Genomic DNA, 22,283 nt, shown 5'->3' on the forward strand with positions numbered 1-22,283 from the left:
CTGTGGAGGTAAATACGGTGCCAAATTTTACATTCCTCACAGGACTAGTAGAATGCAGATTCACAGTTGATACTCAAGAAACACTAAATGTATTTACTGAGTAGATACTCAATAAACACAATAAATAAAAATAAATTCAGTGATTAGAATCACTTAATCCTGGGACACCTGGCTGGCTCAGTTGGAAGAGTACGCGACTCTTGATGTCAGGGTCGGGAGTTCAAGCCGCACGTTGGGTGGAGAGATTATGTAAAATAAATAAATATATAAACTTGCGGGGTGGGGGGGGGGCGGGAAGACTCACTTAATCCTAAGTCTAGATAGGCTCTTCAATGCCTTCTATTTGGAAGTCCATCTATATTACTGTATTTTGCCAAGATGGCCATTACGGAAGTTCCTGTGCCACACGATGTTTCGCAATGTGCCTTTGCCCCTTCTCTCATTAGCAGGTAGAAGCTGTTCTCCACCTCCTTAAATGTGGGCAAGCTCTGTGACCCCTGTGACCGAGATAATGATGGAAGTGACACTGTGCCAAGAACAGGAGTAGCTCTTAATTGTCCTGGCCACATCTACTTCCTGTCTGTTGGAAGCTAGCTGTCATGTAGAAGTAGAACTACCCTGAGACCACCATCCTATGAGAGGCCCATCCCAGCAAGAAAGCACTGGGAGACAAGAAGCCATGGGGGGAAAGAGAAAAGCCAAGGAGCACCACATCTCCAGACACGTGAAGGAAGAAGCTATGTCCCAGCACCAGCCACCATCGGATGGCAGTCCCAGGAGAGACCACCCCCAAGTGAGAGCCATCCTGCTGAGCCCCGTCAATCCACATAAATTATTGTTTGAGGCCACTAAGCTTTTGGATGGTTTGATACTCAGTGCACATAATAAGGACAGATACCCAGATAGAAGTCTACCCAGTGTTTTGCAACACAAAGTATCAGTAACAGTAACAGTTATGGTAAGTAGTCCTGAGAGCTGAATGTATGTTAGGCAATTATAAGCACTTGTACTAATTCACTTAAATCCAATAACCACCCGTTGAGATAGGTTCTCTTACTCTCCTCATTTAATAGGTAAGGAAAGAGGCCCAGAAAGCCTAAGTAAGTTGTACGGCTAGAAAGTGCCAGAGCTAGGATTCAGACCCAGGCAGTCTGGCTCCAGTCTTCCTGCTACACCACATATCCGGTCGCTTTACTAATAGATTCCTGAGAGGAAATCCCAGAGACTGGTGTCTCCCAGCAGGGCCTACTGACCTTTCTTTGGATCTAGGCCTAGCATTTAAGTAGGCGCTCTTCTGATCGCCCCGATGGGTTCTCTCTTCTACTTGCCTGGGCTAGCCCACCTCCAACACAAACTGAGATGTCACCAATCAAATAAGGGTCCAAAGAGTGCCCCCCTTACCCAGGCCATGAGGCTGATCTCAGCTCCTCTGCCAGCTTCCCTTCCACTCCAGTTTTCGGGAGCTGGGCCTCTAGCTGGGACACTCTCTGGATCAGACTCTCCAGATCCTTTTTAGCCTGAAGCCCTGGGGGGTAGAAAGCCCCAGTGCCATCAGACAGCCACCCCTCATCCTCGTCAGTGACACTATGAGGTGAAGATGCCTCGAGGGTGCCAATGGCCTTCAGCTTTCGCGGTCTCTCCAGACTAGATGAATAGTCGCTTGTAATCGAGAGGGACCGGACCCGGCTCTTGAGGTTTTGAATGATCTTATTGGCATTCTGCAGTTGGGCCTTCAGGTCTCTGATGTCCTTATGTAGGATGGAGATGTCTTCCGACTTTCCAGATGCTTGGAACTCCTCCTGCTTCCCTCGAGGGCTCTCCAAGGGCTTCGTACCCGGGGGGCTGGCCACTGGTGAGCCCAGGCGCCCCTCCACCAGGGCTGTTTCCCTGAGGCTGTCGTGCTCCTCACACTCTGAGAAAAGACAAAGACATCTTCCTGAATAAAGCTACGCCTCGCCTGCTGCCGTAGCTGGAGGTAGCTTTGGTGCTGGGGATAGGAATTACTAGAGCAAAAGTTGAGGCGGTTACTTTATTCAGCCCTGTGCTTTACTAGCATTCAAACATGGTATTTCTTATCCCCTCAACAGCCCTGCAGGTCAGGTACGGTCACCTTCTACTGCACTGAGTGTTTTCTCTTCTCTCCATTTCAGTTTGGTGGGTGTCCCTACAGTCGAAGTCCTTCTATGACGGAAAAACAGGTTTTTTAGCTTAGGGTTTGCATATCTGCAAAAGCTCATCTGGTCTCTTCATTAAAAAGTCAGCCTTAGATGATCATCTGTTGGATAAAACTTTTCTTCTTTTAATTAACAGCAGTATGTTGAAAACTAATTAGAGACGTTCCAACTCACACTCAGCCTCATGTTGGACAAGAGTTCTCTGCCAGGCTTCCTGTGCCTCACTGGTCCTGGGTCCCCTTCAGTCTACAATACCCCCTCAGCCCTACTCCTCTTCAGGTGTGGGACTGGCCAGCAGCTCCCAGATGTGAAGGCCAACTCCAGGGAGGCCAGGTGAGCCATGCCCTGGTGTTCCTACCGGGACTGGTGCTCTCCTCCCGCTCAGCCTCATTCTCACTTCGGCCGCAGGTCTCATAGCCCAGATCCTGGAGGTCCACCTGCACCTGCTTGCTGTCCTGCTTCACCAAGGATTCACCTGCTCAGGAAGAGACAGAGGGTGTCACAGAGGCTCTGAAGGTCCCACATACCCCCTCAACCTCAGTGGCACGTGCCTTAGCCCTCAGGGGGCACGGAGGTCAAAGTCAGAGTGGGATGGATGCTTCTTTGGACTCAAGTGGGAGAATAGACCACCCACTCCAGGCAGGACTTCTTCCACCAGGATGAGCCCATGTTTGCCACTGATGATCTCACCTACAACAACTGAGGCTTTATGGGGACCAGACATCTTTAAGTTGGGCATTATCATCCCTAGAAGCCCCAGTGAAACTAGCAAGTGCTTTATCCACAGAGGCGCAGTAAATACGTGAATGGAGCTGAACTAATTTAGAGTCCTAAAACATCGAGATCCATACTGTTCTATAAGATAGCTACTAGCCACACGTGGCTACTTCATTTTAAATTAACTAAAATTAAATAAAACTCCCAAGTTGAACTAGCCACATTTCATGTGCTTCATAAGCATTTCCATCACCGCGGGAAGTTCTGTTCGAAAGCATGGATTCTCAACCAATGGTGAGGATGTATTTTTGAAGAATATGATTTGGTGCCAAGAGGAGGAGAGAAACCATCAGTATATGTTGAGAGATGTAAAGCATTTTGCTGACTATACCAGAAATCAGCAAACCTAGATGTTAGCCCATTTCCTCCCTATATGCTCACTGCAAACTTGCTTTGTCTTTATTCTTCTCTGCCAGGTGCAAAAACTGAAGTTAAATATCCCTTTCCACAGTTCTGGGACCCTGGTCAGGATTAAATTTGTTTTGAGGCTGGGGAAGAAAAGGGAAGTGTGCAAAGCACGTAGCTTCTCAGAAGACAGACGCCCTGGTGATGGTGAACCTAAGACTTACTAAGCATGACTCTGTATTTCTCCAGCTGGTTGGCCTGGGCAAAGACCGTGGCTTCTGATATCAGCAGCTTCTCCTGGAGATCCTGATAGCGTTGTCTGCACTGAGCCAGCTGGGAGCGCAGGTGCTTGGTGGATCCGGGAAGGCTAAATTCTGACTGAGGCCCAGGGTCTCGGGCCTGGGACCGGTTATCCAGCTGTGAAAAGAGCCAGCACAGGGACCAGGCAGTCACGGCCCCTTCCCCTTCTGAACCCTGTGGACTTTACTCATGGGTTTGTTACGGCATTCCTCACGCCATTTGGTAGTGGCTTGCTTTCCAGCTCTGAGCTCCTGCAGAGCTAGGATAATGTTTTATTCATGTCTGTATCTACAGCTCACAGTACAGTGCCAGTAGGGTCCACTGAGGAGCTCTCAGTAAACACTGGTTCAGTGGTTGAAAAGAGGGGGGGTAGAAACCTCTCCTCATCTCTCCCTGTACTCCTGCCGCACTTTTGTCCCCCCGCCCCCATCCTCTATATTCTCCATTTACTCAACACTCAGCAGAGCCTCTCCCCTTACGAGGCTCCCGAGAGCCCTTCCTGCGGCTCAGGAACAGACACCTGGGATGAGCTGTGACGAAAATGGCAGTGATAAGGAGAGAGGTCATTACACACCACTTGTCTGGGCTGCCTTAACCCCCAGGCATCCCTATAAGCATCCCATTGAAGTGATCTGTTTTGTGCCATCTTTCCTCACCGTACCAAGTACTTAGGGGGCAGAGACCAGGGCTTGCTGCCTTCTGCCCAATGCCTGGTGTGTTATCTGGAAAATTAAGCGCTAAAGAAATATTTATGAAAAATTAATTACCCAAGTAATGTTTATGAGATAATGTTGTAAAAACTTTTCTAAAGGCTGAACGTGTGAGGACCATTATTACCACTACTTGGGGGGCAAAGGTGCCCTTGTCTCAGTCCCTTCTGATGCATGGGGGCAGAACTGTTACCTCCAGCCCTTCTCCACAGGTCTTTCATTCCATCTAATCCCACACTTACTTGGTGGCCATCCATGGCGAGGGCAGCCCCAAGGTCAAGGCTCTGGGGTCTGGGGCAGGGCCTTATGGTCACGTGCTCCTCCTCTTGGTGTTGGGGCTTCTCGGGAGAACAGACCAGCTCTGTGTTCATTCTGTCAATCTCCCGGGCCAGGGGCACAAGGAGCTCTGGACTAAGCTTACTATTCCCATCCTTGCTGCTCAGCACCAGCTGTTCTTTGAGGAGGTTGATGATGTTGTGAGCATTCTTCAGTTTTCCCTGGAGCTTTCTGAACTCAGCCTGAAGGCTATTCTCATTCAGACCGCCTCTGGCTACCACAGTTTCCACTGTCACCTCGCCCTTCTCCTTGTCTTCCTCAATCTCCCATCCATCAGACATTGCTTCTCCCATCTGCTCTTTCAGCTCTGCATTCTCAAGGCAAAGGCTCAGCATGGTGTTCCTGCAGGAAACACACACACACATACACAATGAGGGGCTGGCTCCGCTCTCGGCCTCAGTTCCTGTAGCCCCCATCTCAGTCCAGCAGAGACTCAGAGACACCCCAAAACATGAAGCAACTTCAGAGACCAACAAGGGCTCCCTTATTTTATAGACAAGGAACCAAAACTCAGGAAGAGAGACTTGCCCACGCCACCACAGCTACTTGGTGGCAACACAATCCCTAAAAATCTTGGACTCAACACATCTGGTCTAGTTGTCTTTATCCTGGTCATTCAGCCTCATTTTTTTTTTTTTAAGGTTTTATTTATTTGAGTTAGAGAGAGAGCGAGAGAGCACAAGTAGCAGCAGGCAGAGGGAGACGGAGAAGCAGGCAGGGAGCCCAACACAGGACTCGATACCAGAACCCTGAGATCATGACCCGAGTCAAAGGCAGGAGCTCAACCGACTGAGCCACCCAGGTGCCCCCTCAACCTCATGTTCTAATTTTCAGTGGCCTCTGGAATAAACAAGGTACTTACAGTGTTAAGAAAAAAAAAAATAAGGAAGACCTTGCCTGGGGCAAATTTATTATGGGTTCTACAATTCTATTAATTATCATTGGTCAGTTTTCAACCACTGGATGAGAAATTGGGACCTAGGAAAATAAGAAATAAATAATACCAATCAGAACTACAATCAAATGTACTTCTGTAATTATTTGCTTTATGTCTGGCTCTTATGATAGATCATCTTTATGAGGTCAGGGACTCTTTCTGTCCTGTTCACTCTGTATCCCCAGAGCCTACCACAAAAAACATTCATATTTGTAGAAGAAATAAAATGGATAAACAACTAATTTTCACCAAGACATCCTAGACTCCATCCTTTCTTCACACCAAACCCTTCACCAGGGTTGGATGGAAGTGATTAAAAAAAAAAAAAAAAAAAACCATGGCTTTAACAAGGCAATTCATTTAAATAGGCAGTTCGCTTAACCTCTTTGAGCCTTGGTCTCCTTTTATATAAAATAAGGATAACCCATACCTAGTGGAGTCACTGGACGCTTAAATGAAATTGCATATATGGTCGGTCAGCTCAGGGTCTGCAGCAGAGGATTTTATTCTGCTGTACCAGCTGCAGACCTGAAAAGTACTAACATCAGAATCCTATGAGGTGCTTGTTAAAAAAAAAAAAACAAAAACTTTAGAGCTAAGGTCTATGGATCTACATTTTACTTAAGTTCTGCAGCTGATCCTTAAGCATGCTAAATTGAGAACTGCTGACTAGAAGAGGCAAGGGAAACTAGTAATTCACACCTGGAGGGATTAGCAGATGGATATCTCCCTAGATTGGGTGTCTTAGAATCCTGAACTGGCTGGCTCAGTCAGTAGACCATGCGACTCTTGATCTTGAGGTTGTGAGTTCAAGCCCCACGGTGGGCATAGAGTTGTTTAAAAACAACAACAACAACTTATGCTTTCACTTAAGTAGAATTTCACTTCAGTAGAAAGAAATATCATGGGGGTGCCTGGGTGACTCAGTCGGTTAAGCATCCGACTCTTGATTTCAGCTCAGGTCATGATCTCAGGGTTGTGAGATTGAGCCCCACATCAGGCTCCGCGCCAGGCATGGAGCCTGCTTAAGATTCTCTCTCCCTCTTCTTTTACCCCTCCCCCTCCTCGCATGCATGCTCTTGCTCACTCTCTCTTAAAAAAAAAAAGAAAAAGAAATATCATGATAATTCAGAGTAAAAAAACCAGCATAAAGGATGATCACAAGAATATTTCCAAGATTGTTCGACAAAGTATATAGCATAGAAGAAAAGGCTTAGATATTAAAAATTGGGAGGCAGGGGTCTAGCCATAGACTAATATGCAACTTTGAGCAAGTTGCTAGAACTTTTTAGACTGGAGTTTCCTTGACTGTGAAATAAGGATTAGGCTACATGCCAAGGTCCTCTTCAGCGCTAATATTATTCTATGACTTGGGGACGTTTAAGTGGCACCTACTAGGCAGGGAAACAATAGGGCATGAATTAGAAATTGTACATTTGCATTGCTGTGTTCTAAACAACAGGCCCACAATGATTATGACCCTCAGGGATGAATGAATGAATGAACAGATTAGCCCTACATTATCAGCATGTTCTCCAAGCATCTTTTGAAAAAATGCCATTAAAAACAGTGGCCAGGGATGCCTGGGTGGCTCAGTTGGTTAAGTGTCTGCCTTCGGCTAAGGTCATGATCCCAGGGTCCTGGGATTGAGCCCCGCATCGGGCTCCCTGCTCCGTGGGAAGCCTGCTTCTCCCTCTCCCACCCCCTCTGCTTGTGTTCCCTCTCTTGCTGTGTCTCTCTCTGTCAAACAAATAAAATCTTTTAAAAAAACAAACACAGAGTGGCCAATCTAACCAATGAATCAGCTATATGCCACTTTTGTAAAGTTAACAAAACAGCAGAGATTATGAAAATCGCTATTCCATGATTTAGGGATTCATGCTGCTAAGAGAGAGCTGAGGGGAGACGAAGGGGCCCCTGTATAAATCCTCCTCCCTTGTGGATTATTCTGGTTCCACATGCAGCAGTGAAGCATCATGGGTAGTAGGACATTCCAGTCAATGCAAAAGAGCAATACCTGGCATACATTTGGGAGATTTTCACTCATGACTATGCGGCTAATAATGGGCACTATTATACTGAATTAAGACCAGATTTAAATCATCTGAATGATCACCATTATCCAATATTATTGAGTTGTCTCTCAAGAATTCGAACCATTAACGCATGGAGCTTGGCATGTGGACCAAGAAGCCCTACAGCAGCACAAATGCCTTGGTTGCAGCAGGGTGACCTCCTTGGCTCTGGTGGCCTCTCAGTGGGCAGGCTCTCCTCCTCTGGGCGGTGTCCTACCTGATGTGGGCCACAGAGGAGAATCCTGCTTCCTCAATTTGAGCCTTTAGCTCCTTCAGTTCCCCCTCAGCTCTCCTCTTCTCCTCTAAGTGCCGGTGGATCTCAGCCCTCAGGTGGAGCATTTCCTCTTGAAGACCTCTGTGACTGTCCCCTCCTATTGAGGAAGGAGGGAGAAGACATGCATTCTGGGTCTCCACGGCTGCCAGGCTCTTCTCCAAGGCCACCTTGATGAGCTGAAGGAAAATCATAATTTAAAGAAGTTAGGTCATGAAAGAGGATCCGAGAGGAACATCAGATTGCAAAGGCAGCCTTTTTTTTTAAGATTTTATTTATTTATTTGACAGAGAGAGACACAGAGAGAGGGAACACAAGCAGGGGGAACGGCAGAGGGAGAGGGAAGCGCAGGCTTCCCACCGAGCAGGGAGCCCGATGTGGCGCTGATCCCAGGACGCTGGGATCATGACCTGAGCGGAAGGCAGATGTTTAATGACTGAGCCACCCAGGCGCCCTGCAAAAACAGCCTTTAATGGTAACAAAAAAGGCAGCCCTAAAATGAGCTTGCCCTAAGGACTTCCTCAGCCATAAGGGCCCTGGAGACTGGCCTGGGTGGGGAGGACACAAGAAAGCAGGGTGATTGCTGCCATGGGCAGGAAGAGCCGCATCCAGATGTGGGTGAGAAAAACACACAAGCACATCATAAATAAAAACCCAATGCAAACACATGATGTTTACACAGGACTGGAGAGTGTGGATGCTGTGATTCTTCTCTTCCTGGGGGACAGAGTCCCCTGAGAGACTTCTTACAAGACAGGAAACTTCCTTGACGCCACAACATCCGAGTCCTTGACTACAAAGATCTCGGTTTGAGACACCAGCTCTCCAAGCATAAGGCCAAGCCTGCACCTCAGGCCCTAAAAAGGAAGACTAAGATGGAAGACACTCAGCTACAGGTAAAACAGCAGCTTAATTGCACCGGCAGCAGGAGCATCCCACCCTATAACTACAGAGAAGTTAAGTGAGGCCACCTGCCCACTTGTTGGTTATCACCCTTGTGCTAATGCCGCCAGGCCAACTCTCTCTACAAATCTCAGCACCTGAGAGAAAAAAGGTGGAAATAACTTCCCAACACTTTTCTGTGTTTTGTGGATACTCCTGAAGTTACTCTTCAGTGTGTCAACTCAAGCAGATCACGTAGCTTTTCCTCAAAGGAGAGTTTTTTAAAGACTTTCTTATTGGGGCGCCTGGGTGGCTCAGTCGTTAAGCATCTGCCTTCAGCTCACGTCGTGATCCCGGGGTCCTGGGATGGAGTCCCGCATCGGGCTCCCTGCTCAGCGGGAAGCCTGCTTCTCCCTCTCCCACTCCCCCTGCTTGTGTTCCCTCTCTCACTGTCTCTCTCTCTCTCTGTCAAAATAAATAAATAAAATGTTTTAAAAAATACTTTCTTACAGTTCATCTGGGGTTCCTCTCCAGGTTCCCCCACACTTTTAAAAGTTTAGAAACCAAAACCTGGGTATGAGAACCCACTCAGTGTATGACTAAGTATTTTAGTGCAAGCATTTCTTGTCCATCCATCCAATATTTATCTTAATACATCCCAATGCCACGTTGCTTCTTTCTCCTCTCCGTAACTGCACTTTGGGGTTCTACTTAGCTTCGGGTGCATTTTGATCTCCCAGCTTCCCACCTCTCTCCCACAGCTATTTCTGGCTCATGCGGTTTCTTCTATCTGTATTAATAGTGTGACTTGTACTTGTTGCTGGTAAATTCATTCTGGCTATCCAGAATCATTTCTCAATGATCCAAGTCCTCAAAATATTTTATGTGCATCTTCATAAATCAAGTAGTAGCCACTCAGTTGGGGATGATTTGTAGAATTAATTATATGCTTTATACCTTCATTCAGATCACAAATACATTGAACAGAACAGGGCCCCGAGCAGCTTCAATGGATCAATGATCGAGAGAGCTGCTTGGCCTGGCACAAAGCCATAAACTTCTGCTTGTAACTGAGCATGGCGAGACCTAGGCTGTATGGGTAGAGTCGATTCACAGCATGGGTGTGCCATATGTATGTGCCATGGCATTTAGTAGAACAGCAGTTGAGGTTGCAAAGAAAGAAAATGAAGAAAGATGCATAGACATAGTTGCTCATTTCCCTGGCATTCCTAGGGTTCCGAGCCTGACATTTGTCTCCCTGGCTCTGCTGCCGGGCTCAGTTACACTGGCCTATCTCTACATGTGCCACCAAGCACTTGGGACAAGATAAAGAAAGGGGGACTGGATAAAACCACTTTTGAAAATTTAGGACCTCAACCCTTCATTTCAACTATGTGATGCTACCTTTCTATATAAACCCTTTCCAACTAATTTAACTAAAATATACATTGCCAGGGTGCCTGGGTAGATCAGTGGGGTTAAGTGACTGTCTTCAGCTCAGGTCATGATCTCAGGGTCCTGGGATCGAGCCCCGCATCGGGCTCCCTGCTCAGCAGGGAGTCTGCTTCCCCCTCCGCCCCTGCTCGTGCTCTCTCTCAAATAAATAAATAAAACTTTAAAAAATAAATAAATAAACATTGCCATCAGCTTTGAATATGGGCACTTTATTCTTCTCTAAAACCTAAGTGTTCCTTCTCTTTAAAAATAACATCTCACTTCGGGGCGCCTGGGTGGCTCAGTCGGTCAAGCGTCTGCTTTTGGCTTAGGTCATGATCCCGGGGTCCTGGGATCGAGCCCCATATTGGGCTCCCAGCTCAGCAGGGAAGTCTGCTTGTCCCTCTCCCCCTACCCCTACCCCCTGCTCGTGCTCTCTCTCTCTCAAATAAAATCTAAAAAAAAAAAACCCTCTCACTTTAATGATGCCTATCTTTTTTTTTTTAAGTAGGCTCCATACCCAGCAAGGAGCCCAACATGGGGCCTGAACTCATGACCCCGAGATCAAGACCTGAGCTGAGATTAAGAGCTGGATGCCCAACTGACTGAGCCACCCAGGTACCCCCGCTATACCTATCTATTTTTAAACTGCCTTCTGAATGTATGTTATCTTCCATTGATTTAAATATACCTAGTTTCTTTAAAAAGAAAAAATTAAGAACCACAGAATGTCAATACCAGAAAGGACCTGAAGGTACACCTGGTCTAATTTCCCACTTTAAAATTAGAAAATAGAGCTATGATTTGTTTCCAGGCTAATTTGGGTTCTGTGTCAAAGGGAGCTTACTTTAGGCTAACTTATCTTTAAAGTTGAAATGTAAATGCATGAAAAATGACTCAGAATCTAGCTTTTTAATCAGTTTTTCTTTCTCATCTATAGAAAGGTGATATTTTCCCCAGGGCTTTCAGTATGTGTGGTGGTAGTATGAATCCCTTAGGTCTCTTACAGTTTCCCTTACAAGGAATTATATCTCTTACAGGTTCCTCCCCACTGGTCATTTCCTAATTAATCTGTTCTATTGCTTCCATGGTATAATTAAACCTTTTTTGTGTGTGCTGGGTTTCCTTTTACCCTACAGAAATCTATGTGCACATCTGACCTCTTGTTTAAATCGAGTTGTTTTGTTTTTACCCTATGACATATGTCTCACAATGTAAATCAGTTCTCACATGAGTGAAGGGCATTAATGATTTTTTCTCAAGTTCTTCACACTGAGTCTGCTGACTTTTTTCTCCTTCATTGCATTGGAATCTTGATTCTTGATTAACTTTTTTCCACTGCACAAGTTCAAATGAAGAAAGGCAATGCTTGATTCATTTCACAGGCATTTCCTAGTTATTTATTACAGACCTTACATTTGCTCGAGAATGGGATTTTATGGGAGATACCTGGGGAAAATTACCAACATAGCCAGACCTGAGACTTCCTGATGTGAGTGAGTCTAAAAATAAGGATGCAGCAACTTGCTTTGGCTAAAAGATAGCTCTTGCCTTAGAAGGAACACAAAGTGGGATTTGTTTGTTAGGGGAAGTCTGTGTATGCCTGAGGTAGGAAGGTAGCTTGGTGATGAGTAAAGTTTACCTTCCAAGGACACAGCAAGGAGGAACTCAGAGCCTAATTCCCCAGAAACCAGCAAACACAGTTTTGAGAATCTAGACACAAAACAGTTATGGCAAAACAAGCTTTATTTATTTGGCAGCAGGAGAGTCACACCCTCAAACTCCAGAAAAGTTGAAGTGAATTTACAATGATTTCATACACCATGGTTCCTCCTACCCAAAACTGGAGACTGATTTTCAAGGAAAGGTGATGGAAAGAAAATGATGCTTTCCCAAGATAGTCTTCATCCAGCAGGTATATAAATTTGTCTATCATGAGTCAAGCCCTAATCCAAAGCTTAACTAATAATTTATTAAGTAATTCTGCCAAGGAATAGGGCAGCCATTGCAAGGGAAATACACATGCCCCAATGTAAAGGTTTATTCCAGGGTTGAAATGACCTTCTCAGTATGTGGTCTGGTCATTTGCTCCATGCTAGGCTATAGGAAAGAATCGGGCTGTCTTCACATCTGTGTCTCTGGTTCACTTTTTCTGAAGCTAATCCTGTCCACAGCAGCAATAACCACCAGTGACCAGCTGACATCCCAATCTAACTCTTAGAGTGGACATTTGCTTATCTTGCAGATCCCTCTCTTCTCCCCAAAGCTCCTCAGTGACATTAAGGAGTGCAAGGCAGAGGGATCTGTCCAGAGAGGCAGCAGTATACATAATTAAAGTCATAAGCATTCGTTAGGAGGACTTAGAAGAAGCTGTTCAAGCAAAAGGAGAAGTGGAACTCATGCAAGAATTTAAGGGAGAAGTAAGGGTCAGGTATGGCTAGAGTAACAAAAAGGGGATCTTGGTAGAAGGTAAAGAAATGGTGTTGAGGACATGAGGTAGCCCCGACAACTAACTGCTCATGTCCTCAAGAGCCAAAGATTATGCCAAGTCCAGTGAGATTTGAGGAATGCTCATGTAGGTTCTTTTTGTTGGTCTCTTTTTCTTATACAGGAGATATAGAGGCAGACCCAGAAAGCCTCATTTTCCCAGCAGTTTTTCTAATAGCTCCAAGGAAGCTACCACTGGAAAAGCCCAGCTACTTCTGCAGAAGGATGGATACCAATGATCCACTTTCTCCTTAATAACTCAGAGACTCACAGGCACAGTCCATGTAGGAGATGTGATTGCTAAGTATCACTATGCAAGGTGGAGACACATAGGAGGGCCAGTGAGTGCAATGGGATCACTGTCAGTGACTTAATCTCTGAGGTCCAGGATATTCAACTCTTGAGCTTTCGAACATGCTGGTTACACCTTCACTGATGGCTGGTGGGAACAGTGTTTCAGCCTTGGGTACCAAGTTCTGAAGTTTGATGGGGGCTTGCTCTTGAAAGTGTCACCTGCTGGTCACTGATGTATCCCAACCTGGGTAGTCTGTCAGGTTGCCCAACAGACTTCTCTTTTGTGTAACGAGCTTTCACCAGACAGATCCCTGCTTTGGAAGCATTCCAATCCTCTTGGAGGTTCTCAGAGAACACTCTCCTGAAGCAGGTCTTAGGCCTGCCACCTCCCCAAGCAGCCCTCCGATGACTCCCTGTCTTCTGTGGTGTGTTTCAGATACAAAAACCCAAGAGGGGAACTGTCCATGGTCTTGTTGTAAGTAAACATTCTTCTGAAGCTATAGCTATAGATGGTACATAGGGGCAAAGGTGGGAAGGAGGGGCGAGAGATAGAGTAAAAAAAAAAAAAAAAAAGTGGATTGGAGAGAAAAGTGGAGTGAGGATAGGGGTTGGCTGGCAAAGTGACTGGGAAGCTCAGGGAGGGCGGAAGGAAGACTGGGAAGTGGTTTTTATAAAAAGATAGCTTATTCCTCTAGGCTCACAAGGGCTGCAGGAGACCACCAGACCCCAAAGGGCTATGAGCCTTCCACCCTGGGAACCCAGAACCTGACTTGGACTTACTTGCTGGTGGCTATTGTGGGCAGCCTCCTCCTCGATGCTGTCTGTGAACTCGGTGCTAGCATCTTCGGTATCGTCCCCTGCAGCTGCACCTGGAAGTGAGTCCAGAAGAGAAAGGTGATTCCCTTCACAGGTGACTTTCAGACAGCACCTAAAATTACGCTTTTTGCCACCTGCCTCTGCTTTCTTCCTTTCCCCATTGGCATAGCCCCCTAGCCAGCAGGGCTGAAGGCGGAACCAGTGTGCCAAATCTGTAGCAAAGCCTTATATCACTGATACTTTCTTACTAATATTTAAACTTAAGCCTTAAAACATTCATTGGCTTTGACTGCACAGACCTGCACCTAAGAAGCTGGCTGTTAGATAGTTACCCCTCTCACCTATTTTCAGAAAGCCTGAACTATTTCCTGTCCTGCAAGTCCAGTTATGTAACAACTTTCTCTTTTGAAGCATGAGCCCAACATGACTAACCTTTTCCCCACCCTCGAGTACTGAGAGGGTCCCTGATTTCCTGGGGATTAAGGGAGACCTGCTTTTCTCATACTTCTCCATCTCTGGGATCATAGGGTGAGTGTATCTCTGAGGAACACCCCACTAGGGGCTCTGTGTCCTACAGAAGCTCAGGACTAGCCAAGACTCAAGGCACAGAATAGCTTGGGTGTTTCCTAATTCCTTCCTTTAACCTCCCCATCTCTCTCAAGCTCTTGTTCAATGCCAACACCTTTTGCCTGAAGGGTGTCTTATACTTCTTTGTCCACATGAGTTTTAATACATTCTTTCATTCCTTAAAGATGGACACAGTCATCTGAGGGCACAAACATCTATGTCTTGCACTAAGGGAGGACAAATAGCTGCAGTTTGTGGTCTAGGCAAAGGTCTGAGACAGTGTTGACCAATAGAACTTTCTGCAATTCTATGTATGTGCTGCCCAATAGAGTAGACACATGTGGCTATTGAGCACTCGAAATGGGTTAGGATGATTGAGGAACTAAATTTTTTATTTAATTTAAATTAATTTAAATTTAAATTCAACTAGCCACACATGGCTCATGGCTACCATATTGGACAGAACAAAGCTAGGGCATTTCTTCCTCTCCACATATGTTTTGTTTTGGTTTTTTTTTTAAGATTTTATTTATTTGATAGAGAGAGGCACAGCGAGAGAGGGAACACAAGCAGGGGGAGTAGGAGAGGGAGAAGCAGGCTTCCCGCTGAGCATGGAGCCGGATGTGGGGCTCAATCCCAGGACCCTGAGATCATGACCTGAGCCGAAGGCAGACACTTAACGACTGAGCCACCCAGGCACCCCCTCTCCACATCTGTTACAATAAAAGACTATCCATCCAATTTTAGATTAAGACCCGTGGACCACATTACTGATTTCTTCTGAAAATGGAGGAATTTATGATGGTTAATTCGTTTTAACACCAAAGAAAATCTACCATGACACTCCCCGGGTCTACAGAACAGGTCTTATAGAACCTGCCCAAGTTAGAGAAGCTTGAGATCTAGTTCTGACCCTGGCCTCAGCAACCAACCTATTAAAACTCCTCTTCTGACCACTGAGTAACTTGTGCCTGAAAGAGACTTATGGTTTGTCCAAGGTTACACAGCCAGTCCTGACAAGAGCTGTGCCAAGGAGTCAAGTCTCTGGACTTTCAGACAGAGGCAACTCACGGTTCCTTCTGGTGACAAATCAGATCTTTATCTTTGTTTCTTCCCCCAAGACCAAAGAAACTGCTCCTGAGCTCAGACATCCATGGATGAATAATGAGCATCCACTATCCTCTCTGCAGATAAGGTGAAGAGGGGCAGATCACACCTTCATTCCATCTCTTGTTATCTGCAAGTTCATGCCAGAGTATTTGCAATGACCCAGGCCAATCTTATTAAAGTACTAAAAGGTAGTAAGCATGTTGCCCTAACAACTTATGACTCATTCCATAGATGCTGTATTAACTTTGGACCAAGTTCCTATGCCCTGTTCAATAAGGTCCTACCTACAAGGAGGTACCTACACCACTCAGCATTCTTAGAAATTCCCTGGCAGACTGTGTACAATAGGGATTTCCAATACTTTTTCAAACCAGCCCCAGAACCATCTCATTCACAATACTGGTTGCAGAGAGATGGATAAACACACTCACTAAGCTTTGACAACTCCTTGAAATCTAGGATGCTAATTCACTTGTGGACATCCGTATCTTACTATGCTTATTTTGGAAAATCTTTCCCTGTACAACAGTAGAGATCAGAATCTTTTATTTTTTCCTTGCAAAGAAAATGAATGTCCCACACAATGACAGATTAAGAAAACATAGTTTTCACATTGTTTCTCCCCTCAGCTTTGGGCTAGAGAATGATCCTGTGGTTGAAGAAATTTCCACTGGATGAGCTGAACTCATCTCCGTTACCATTCTTGGTGGCTTGTGTGACCATGCTGCCCCATATCCCCAGAGGATTCCTGTGCTGGGTTCCAGGAGTAAGGTAAGGGAGGATTGGAAAAAGTGCCTGCCACTGGTCTTGAAGGCTCTCATCTCACACGTACCGCCCTCCACTTACCTTTGTTTGCCTTTCTGATACCATGTCTGCATTTTTAGATGATGTTCTCTCTTTAAGTCACTCAGGGACACAATACCATGTGTTAAATGGGGGGTTAAATGGAAACAAATCGGGAGTTAAATGGAAACAAAGTAAGAATTCCCATTTCATCCCAACATTCTACTACATAGGAGTTTTGCTTTCCTTATTTATTTTTAGCTAGCTTAGTCTGCTGTAGTTCCTTCCGGGGAGCTTCAACAGGTGCTCAGCCTTTTACCAATGTGAATTAGAATGCTGAAGGCTGGGGTGGGGGGCCGTGGCTAGAATAAAGTTGAAAAAATTTTATAGAAAATATTGGAATAAGTTATCCCACATAAAGCCCTGTAAGTTGACACTAGAGACCTGTTACCATTTTTTTTAATCAATGACAATAAAATAATTTCTCTTTGCTGAGGGTACACCCTTTTCTAAGCTTTTACAAGGCAACAAAACACCATCTTCCAAACTAACTTGTAATGTTCCAAATTTCTAGTTTAAAGGTACTATACTAAAACAAATAGGTACTATACTTTATACTGGTGAATCTACTGCTTGTTACTTTAGATACTCTGAAAAGTAAGAGTCTGTCACTTCAAATTTAACTTTCTTCTCCAGGTTTTATCTCCAGGTTAAGTTTCACACGTTAGCCTAGAAATTTTATTAAAAAATTTTTATTTGAGGCTTTGATGGTGGTTCCCAAATTGTGGTTCTTGCAAATCTCTAGGCTCAGAGCCATATATAATATAGGTGGTGCCCCAAACTCCCTTTTAGATTTAGAGAATTATTTTCCACCAGCTATCTAACTTGATAAACTACACAGAAATAAAAGCTTCTAAAATACTGTAAATTCTTCCGTGAAAACTTAAGTGTTATGCACATGTATTCTTTTAATCGTTGAAACAAAAATGGATAGTTTTGTGGAGATTTTTAAATTGAGGATGGCATAATTATTAAGAACATGGACCCTGGAGCCCAATTGTTTAGGTTTGGTTTCTGCTTCTGTCATTAGTTATGTGACTTTAGGCAAGACACAACCTTTGTGTAATTGTTTCCTCACTTACAAAGTATGGTTAACAGTTGATATCCACTCCATACAGTTGTTCCCTAGTGAACTTCAAAGGATTTGCTGCGTTTGAAGTGCTTAGAATGGTGCCTGGCATGCAGTGTATACTCAATAAATACTGCCTTTAAGCAATATTATTGTTGTTGGTAAACTGACACGGTCTATGGGCTGAAAAAAGGTGGCCACAGAACCTAAGTGCAATCTGCAGAGAAATTTTATACCTAATATTGTAACTGGATGATCTTGATTGCATCTATCTGCACTTCCTTACTTCTGAGTATCTGTTTCCCCCAACAGGAGGCTTGAAATGATACTTTTTGGTCTCTCTGCTTCACAGGACAGTTGAAAAAAACAGTTGTCAGTAAAGTAGGATGAATTCTTTTGAACAGGTGTTTTACAAATAGGATTCATCACTATTATATTATAACTGCCTTAAAACTCCATCATGTATGAATAAGCCTTAGAGGAAAAGTCATATAGTGTTAATTCTTCAGTCATGAGCCCAAACTGGGTTACGACAAGACCCTTTGCCCTGAATGCCACTCTCCAGTCATTATTGTTTCCCCTTTAAGCTATTTATATTCAACCAACAGAAAAGGAGTGATATTTCCCACAGAGTTACTCAGAACATAGCAGGAGTCCTATTTGACTCATTTTGAAAGGGGATTCAAACAATGAAAACTGTATAGCATGAGTAATCGTGTAGTGCCCAAAGCCCCCGGCTGGTCTTCCCCTCAGCACCAGGCTCTCGTACCAAATCCTCTGGGCCATCTCACTTTCACTCTTAGGCACCTGCCATGTGCTCATTATTACGAGAACTCTCACATGGTCGTGTCATGAACCAACTAAACTACCCCTGACTTAAATATTATGATGCTGTATGACAGAATCAAACAAAAAAGCTCTCCTGTCAAACTCCGCATCCATTCCCTTCTGGACCATAAAGGAACTTTAAGATTTCATATAGTTCTCCATAAGCTTCTGCTAAGAAATAAAATTCTTCCACTGGACAGAAGGAAAGAAAGCTGCTGTCTGCAGTCGAGCCCCTTTAGGCTGTATTTTTGTCTTTGGATTGTAACATCTCTTAGGCAGCTTTCTAGCTTGTACTTTATTCAGAAAGCAATTTTCCAGGGACTTAAAGTTCTGTAATGTCAAGGAGTTCTTCCTGCTTGTGGCCTCTTTTTTTTTTTCCCTTCAAAGAACACAAGCAGCAGGCCTTTCTTTCCAGGAACATTTACGGGAGGAGAACCACCCACCAGAACAACTGGCTCCTCAGATCTCCATCCTGTATGCTACTGCTCTCCCTCAACAAGGAGAACAAGAAAGAGTTATTAAGGTAAAAGAGTTCCATTCACATTTCTGGAGGAAGTGTGATGCTGTTTCTTTAGTCTCACTTCCGTGAGAGAAGAACAATCCAGGTTTCTTCCTCTTCCCTCCTCTAGTTAAACAAATTACAAAAGCATTCACTCAGGGGCGCCTGGGTGGCTCAGTCGGTTAAGCGCCTGCCTTCGGCTCAGGTCATGATCCCAGGGTCCTGGGATCGAGCCCCGCATCGGGCTCCCTGCTCAGCGGGGAGTCTGCTTGTCCCTCTCCCTCTGCCTGCAGCTCCCCCTGCTTGGGCTCTCTCTCTGAAATAAATAAACAAAAATCTTTAAATTAAAAAAAAAAAAAAAAAAAGCATTCACTCATTCCAGAGCCTTAACTTTTGACTTGGATTTTTAGTACAATGATCAATAGACTGATTCTCCTATAAGGAAACAAACAAAGAAAAAGACATGAGCTTTCTCTACTTCTCTTCTCATCAGTCTTTTCAAGAATGAAACCAAGTGGTTACTGTTTGGCCTTTGATACTTTTATTGGATCAGTAACAATTTTTTGCGTCTCAACTAAAGCAGCTGAAATTCTAACACTTAGGTATTAAAAAGCACACTCTCCATTTCAGCACAAATGTTATTAACACAGTTTAACACAGCACAGTGCCATGAAGAAATGAATTTCCAGAGGAAAATATACAGCTTATTTTGGTGGGAAAATAGTCCTATAAATAATCTAATGCCAAGTTACTGGATCATTTAACATGTCACTTCCTTCATTTAAATTGTTATGAAATTGCTTTACTTTTTCTCGACAGCCCTAGGATCAAAATTTTAAGTGACAGAAGTAAAACTGCTTTTATTATCAAACTGAATACTTCATGGAAACAGAAATTCATGACTTATAGAAAATACTTGTACACACACATGCCTCTAAAGTGTACAGATTGAGATGTTGGTATTTTAGAGCAATGATTTTGATAATTGCAAAGGAAGCACTATATACTCATGTTATATACTAAAAGCAAAGCTACATGCATGTGCTAGACAATTTTGAGTTTTTAAAGGGAACAAGGAAGCCGATTTAGTTCATCTACTTAACACCTCTATTCTTCATATTATTTTCTATTGAACATTTTCTTGCTGAACTTCCTATTTTATCCTTTCAGTTTTAGCAAAAGGAAAACAAATGCAAAAAGAATTAGTACATCACTTTGTAAGTTTAATCATTCTTTTTTGAAATCTGGTAAAATTTGTATTGTCAGCTTTACATGTTGTGTTTTCCTTCCACTTCTCATCCTCTACTGGAAACAAATTACAATGCAAATTTTTTATTTGGGAAATGCGTCCCGGCTCATGTAATTACATAGAAAGAAGTTGAGGACTTACCTTTTGTCAATACTCAAGACTACTTAAAAGCAACATGCCTGTCTTTTAATTATAATAAAGTTGTTTAACAAAGTTATTATTCTAAATGTCTAGTGAGAAGGTGTCTTAAATCCATATTCCAAAATGTTGTAAGACTCAAAAACGATTAACCTACAGAAACCACTCTGATGTATTGTCCCATTGACTCATTCCTTCTATTGTCCCATTACCAGGTTGCCTCATACAAGCTTCGTATTCCTAGCTACTCTTTCTACAGTACTGATGGTTCTTCATGACCAAAGGGAGAAGAAAAGCGCTCTAAATTTTAACCTTAAAAGAGAGAAAATATTCTTTTTTTTTTTTTTTGAGAGAAAATATTCTATATGCTCGGATCTCACAAGATGTTAGTTTCTGAAAAAGAAAGCTAATTTATTTATTCTACCTCTAATATCATTTTACAAGGCAAGATGGAAAGTGGACTGTCAGGGCATGGGTTACTACTATTTCTTCCTAGCTTCATGGGACGATTGTCGCATTTCCCTGCAGACCTGTAGAATTACTACGGAGGCCTAGGTGAATAGGCAACTTGAGTTTTTCAGGGACATCAAATGTGGAGATCCTATGACTTTTTCATATAAAAAGGCCATGAGGGGCACCTGGGCAGCTCGGTCGGTTGGGTGTCTGCCTTCAGCTCAGGTCATGATCCCATAGTCCTGGAATCAAGCCCCAAGTCGAGTCAGGCTTCCTGTTCAGTGGGGAGTCTGCTTCTCTCTCTCCCTCTCCCCGTGGCTTGTGCTCTCTCTCAAATAAAAATAAAATCTTAAAAAAAAAAAAAGACCATGAAACCAGAAAACAACAATTTTATCCTAACAAACAGGAACTAGAGTTTGCTAATACTAGGTGCTCAAGGAAAGCAAAGGAACTGAAGTATTGTCCCTTTAAGGTTTACAGTCTAAAGGGAAGTGACTGTAGGTGGGTCAACTTTTATCCTTCAAAGAAAAGAGCAACGTTTGGTATAGTCTCATCTGCTTCTCCTTTCCCTCATCAGAGAACCCTAGATCAAACTGTTAGAGAGACAGAACTAACATCAGTTTTCTTGAATTGTTTTGCATCTGTGAACCAAACTTCCCAGCACCAGATACCAAATTAGCATAAATTAGCATAAAAGCGAAAGGTCTTTTATGTATATCTGTGCCAGAGGTCACTTAGGTATAAACTGTGCAAGTAGAATATACTAAAAAACCCTCCAGGAAACTTTTTGTGGCTAGGATCTAATAGCCTGTATAGGTCACAATTTTCTTAATCTTTATAGATCTCTTACTGTATTTAATGATTTGACACATCTTTTTTAAAATATGAATAAAGAAGTAGAAGTACCAAAAGTACTGCTCTTGTCCACAGTGAATGAAGAGAAGTGGGTGTGGGAGAGGGGTGGGTGAGACTCAGGATAAGTGCATACCTATCAAAGCAAAAGGCTGACAATATTAAAATAGCCCAGTCGTCCCTTTTCAAAAAAAAAAAAAAAAAGGATAACTTGGCTAAATAGCTAAGAAGAAAACACCAGAAAAACATTGACTTTTACTAGGCACTAATAATCGTCAGACTTCTGCAACAGAACAGAGTTTAAGGGAAAGATCTATTAAAAGGACTTCCATTTCACTCATTAAATACATCTTCTTAGAGGTCCTTTTCAACTCTACAGCTCTAAGAACTATAGACTTCATCTCCCCTGACTCTTACAACCATTACTTTGCGTATTTGCTATTATTCAAAAAGGAAATGGATGTAAAAGCAAATCTATCAATATGGATTTTTCTCATTTTAAGTTCTACGCTTCTAATTAATCATGGCCTGGGTTTAATTCATTCATTTCAAGATTTTTTTTTTTTTTTTTTAACTCAAGCACAAGGTTCTACAAGCCCATGACGCTTTCTCTAAAATTATTATAAGGCTGAAAAATGCCCGACAAAGGTAGAATAATCCAGTAAGAGAAAGGGTCTGTGCTCCTGAAGACAGAATGGAATCATATTATATCGTGGTAAATAGAATTCTATGAATGATGTGTCCAATCATAGCATCATCTATCTGTGGGTTACAGAAAAAATTCATCAGTCGAGTTCTCTAATGAGATGCCAAATCATCACACAAAATTGTTAAACT

General features: G+C 43.5%; 1 protein-coding gene across 22 annotated transcripts in view; it reads right to left on the minus strand.

Annotated features, from left to right (window-relative positions):
- PDE4DIP (phosphodiesterase 4D interacting protein) overlaps positions 1 to 22,283 on the minus strand; it is a 207,029-nt gene that overhangs the window by 25,666 nt on the left and 159,080 nt on the right. For all 22 annotated transcript variants that reach the window (XM_045896835.3, XM_045896829.2, XM_064588555.1 and 19 more), the window contains 6 exons: positions 13,803 to 13,891; positions 7,872 to 8,104; positions 4,549 to 4,984; positions 3,521 to 3,713; positions 2,533 to 2,649; positions 1,402 to 1,912 (listed from right to left, as the gene is read on the minus strand). In XM_045896835.3, coding sequence (XP_045752791.2) covers positions 1,402 to 1,912; positions 2,533 to 2,649; positions 3,521 to 3,713; positions 4,549 to 4,984; positions 7,872 to 8,104; positions 13,803 to 13,891 — 1,579 coding nt within the window. The remainder of the gene's footprint in view (positions 1 to 1,401; positions 1,913 to 2,532; positions 2,650 to 3,520; positions 3,714 to 4,548; positions 4,985 to 7,871; positions 8,105 to 13,802; positions 13,892 to 22,283) is intronic.

Source organism: Mirounga angustirostris, unplaced genomic scaffold (assembly GCF_029215605.1).
Source record: "Mirounga angustirostris isolate CCGP_5_RB_7025 unplaced genomic scaffold, mMirAng1.0.hap1 SCAF_4, whole genome shotgun sequence".
NCBI lineage: Eukaryota > Metazoa > Chordata > Mammalia > Carnivora > Phocidae > Mirounga > Mirounga angustirostris.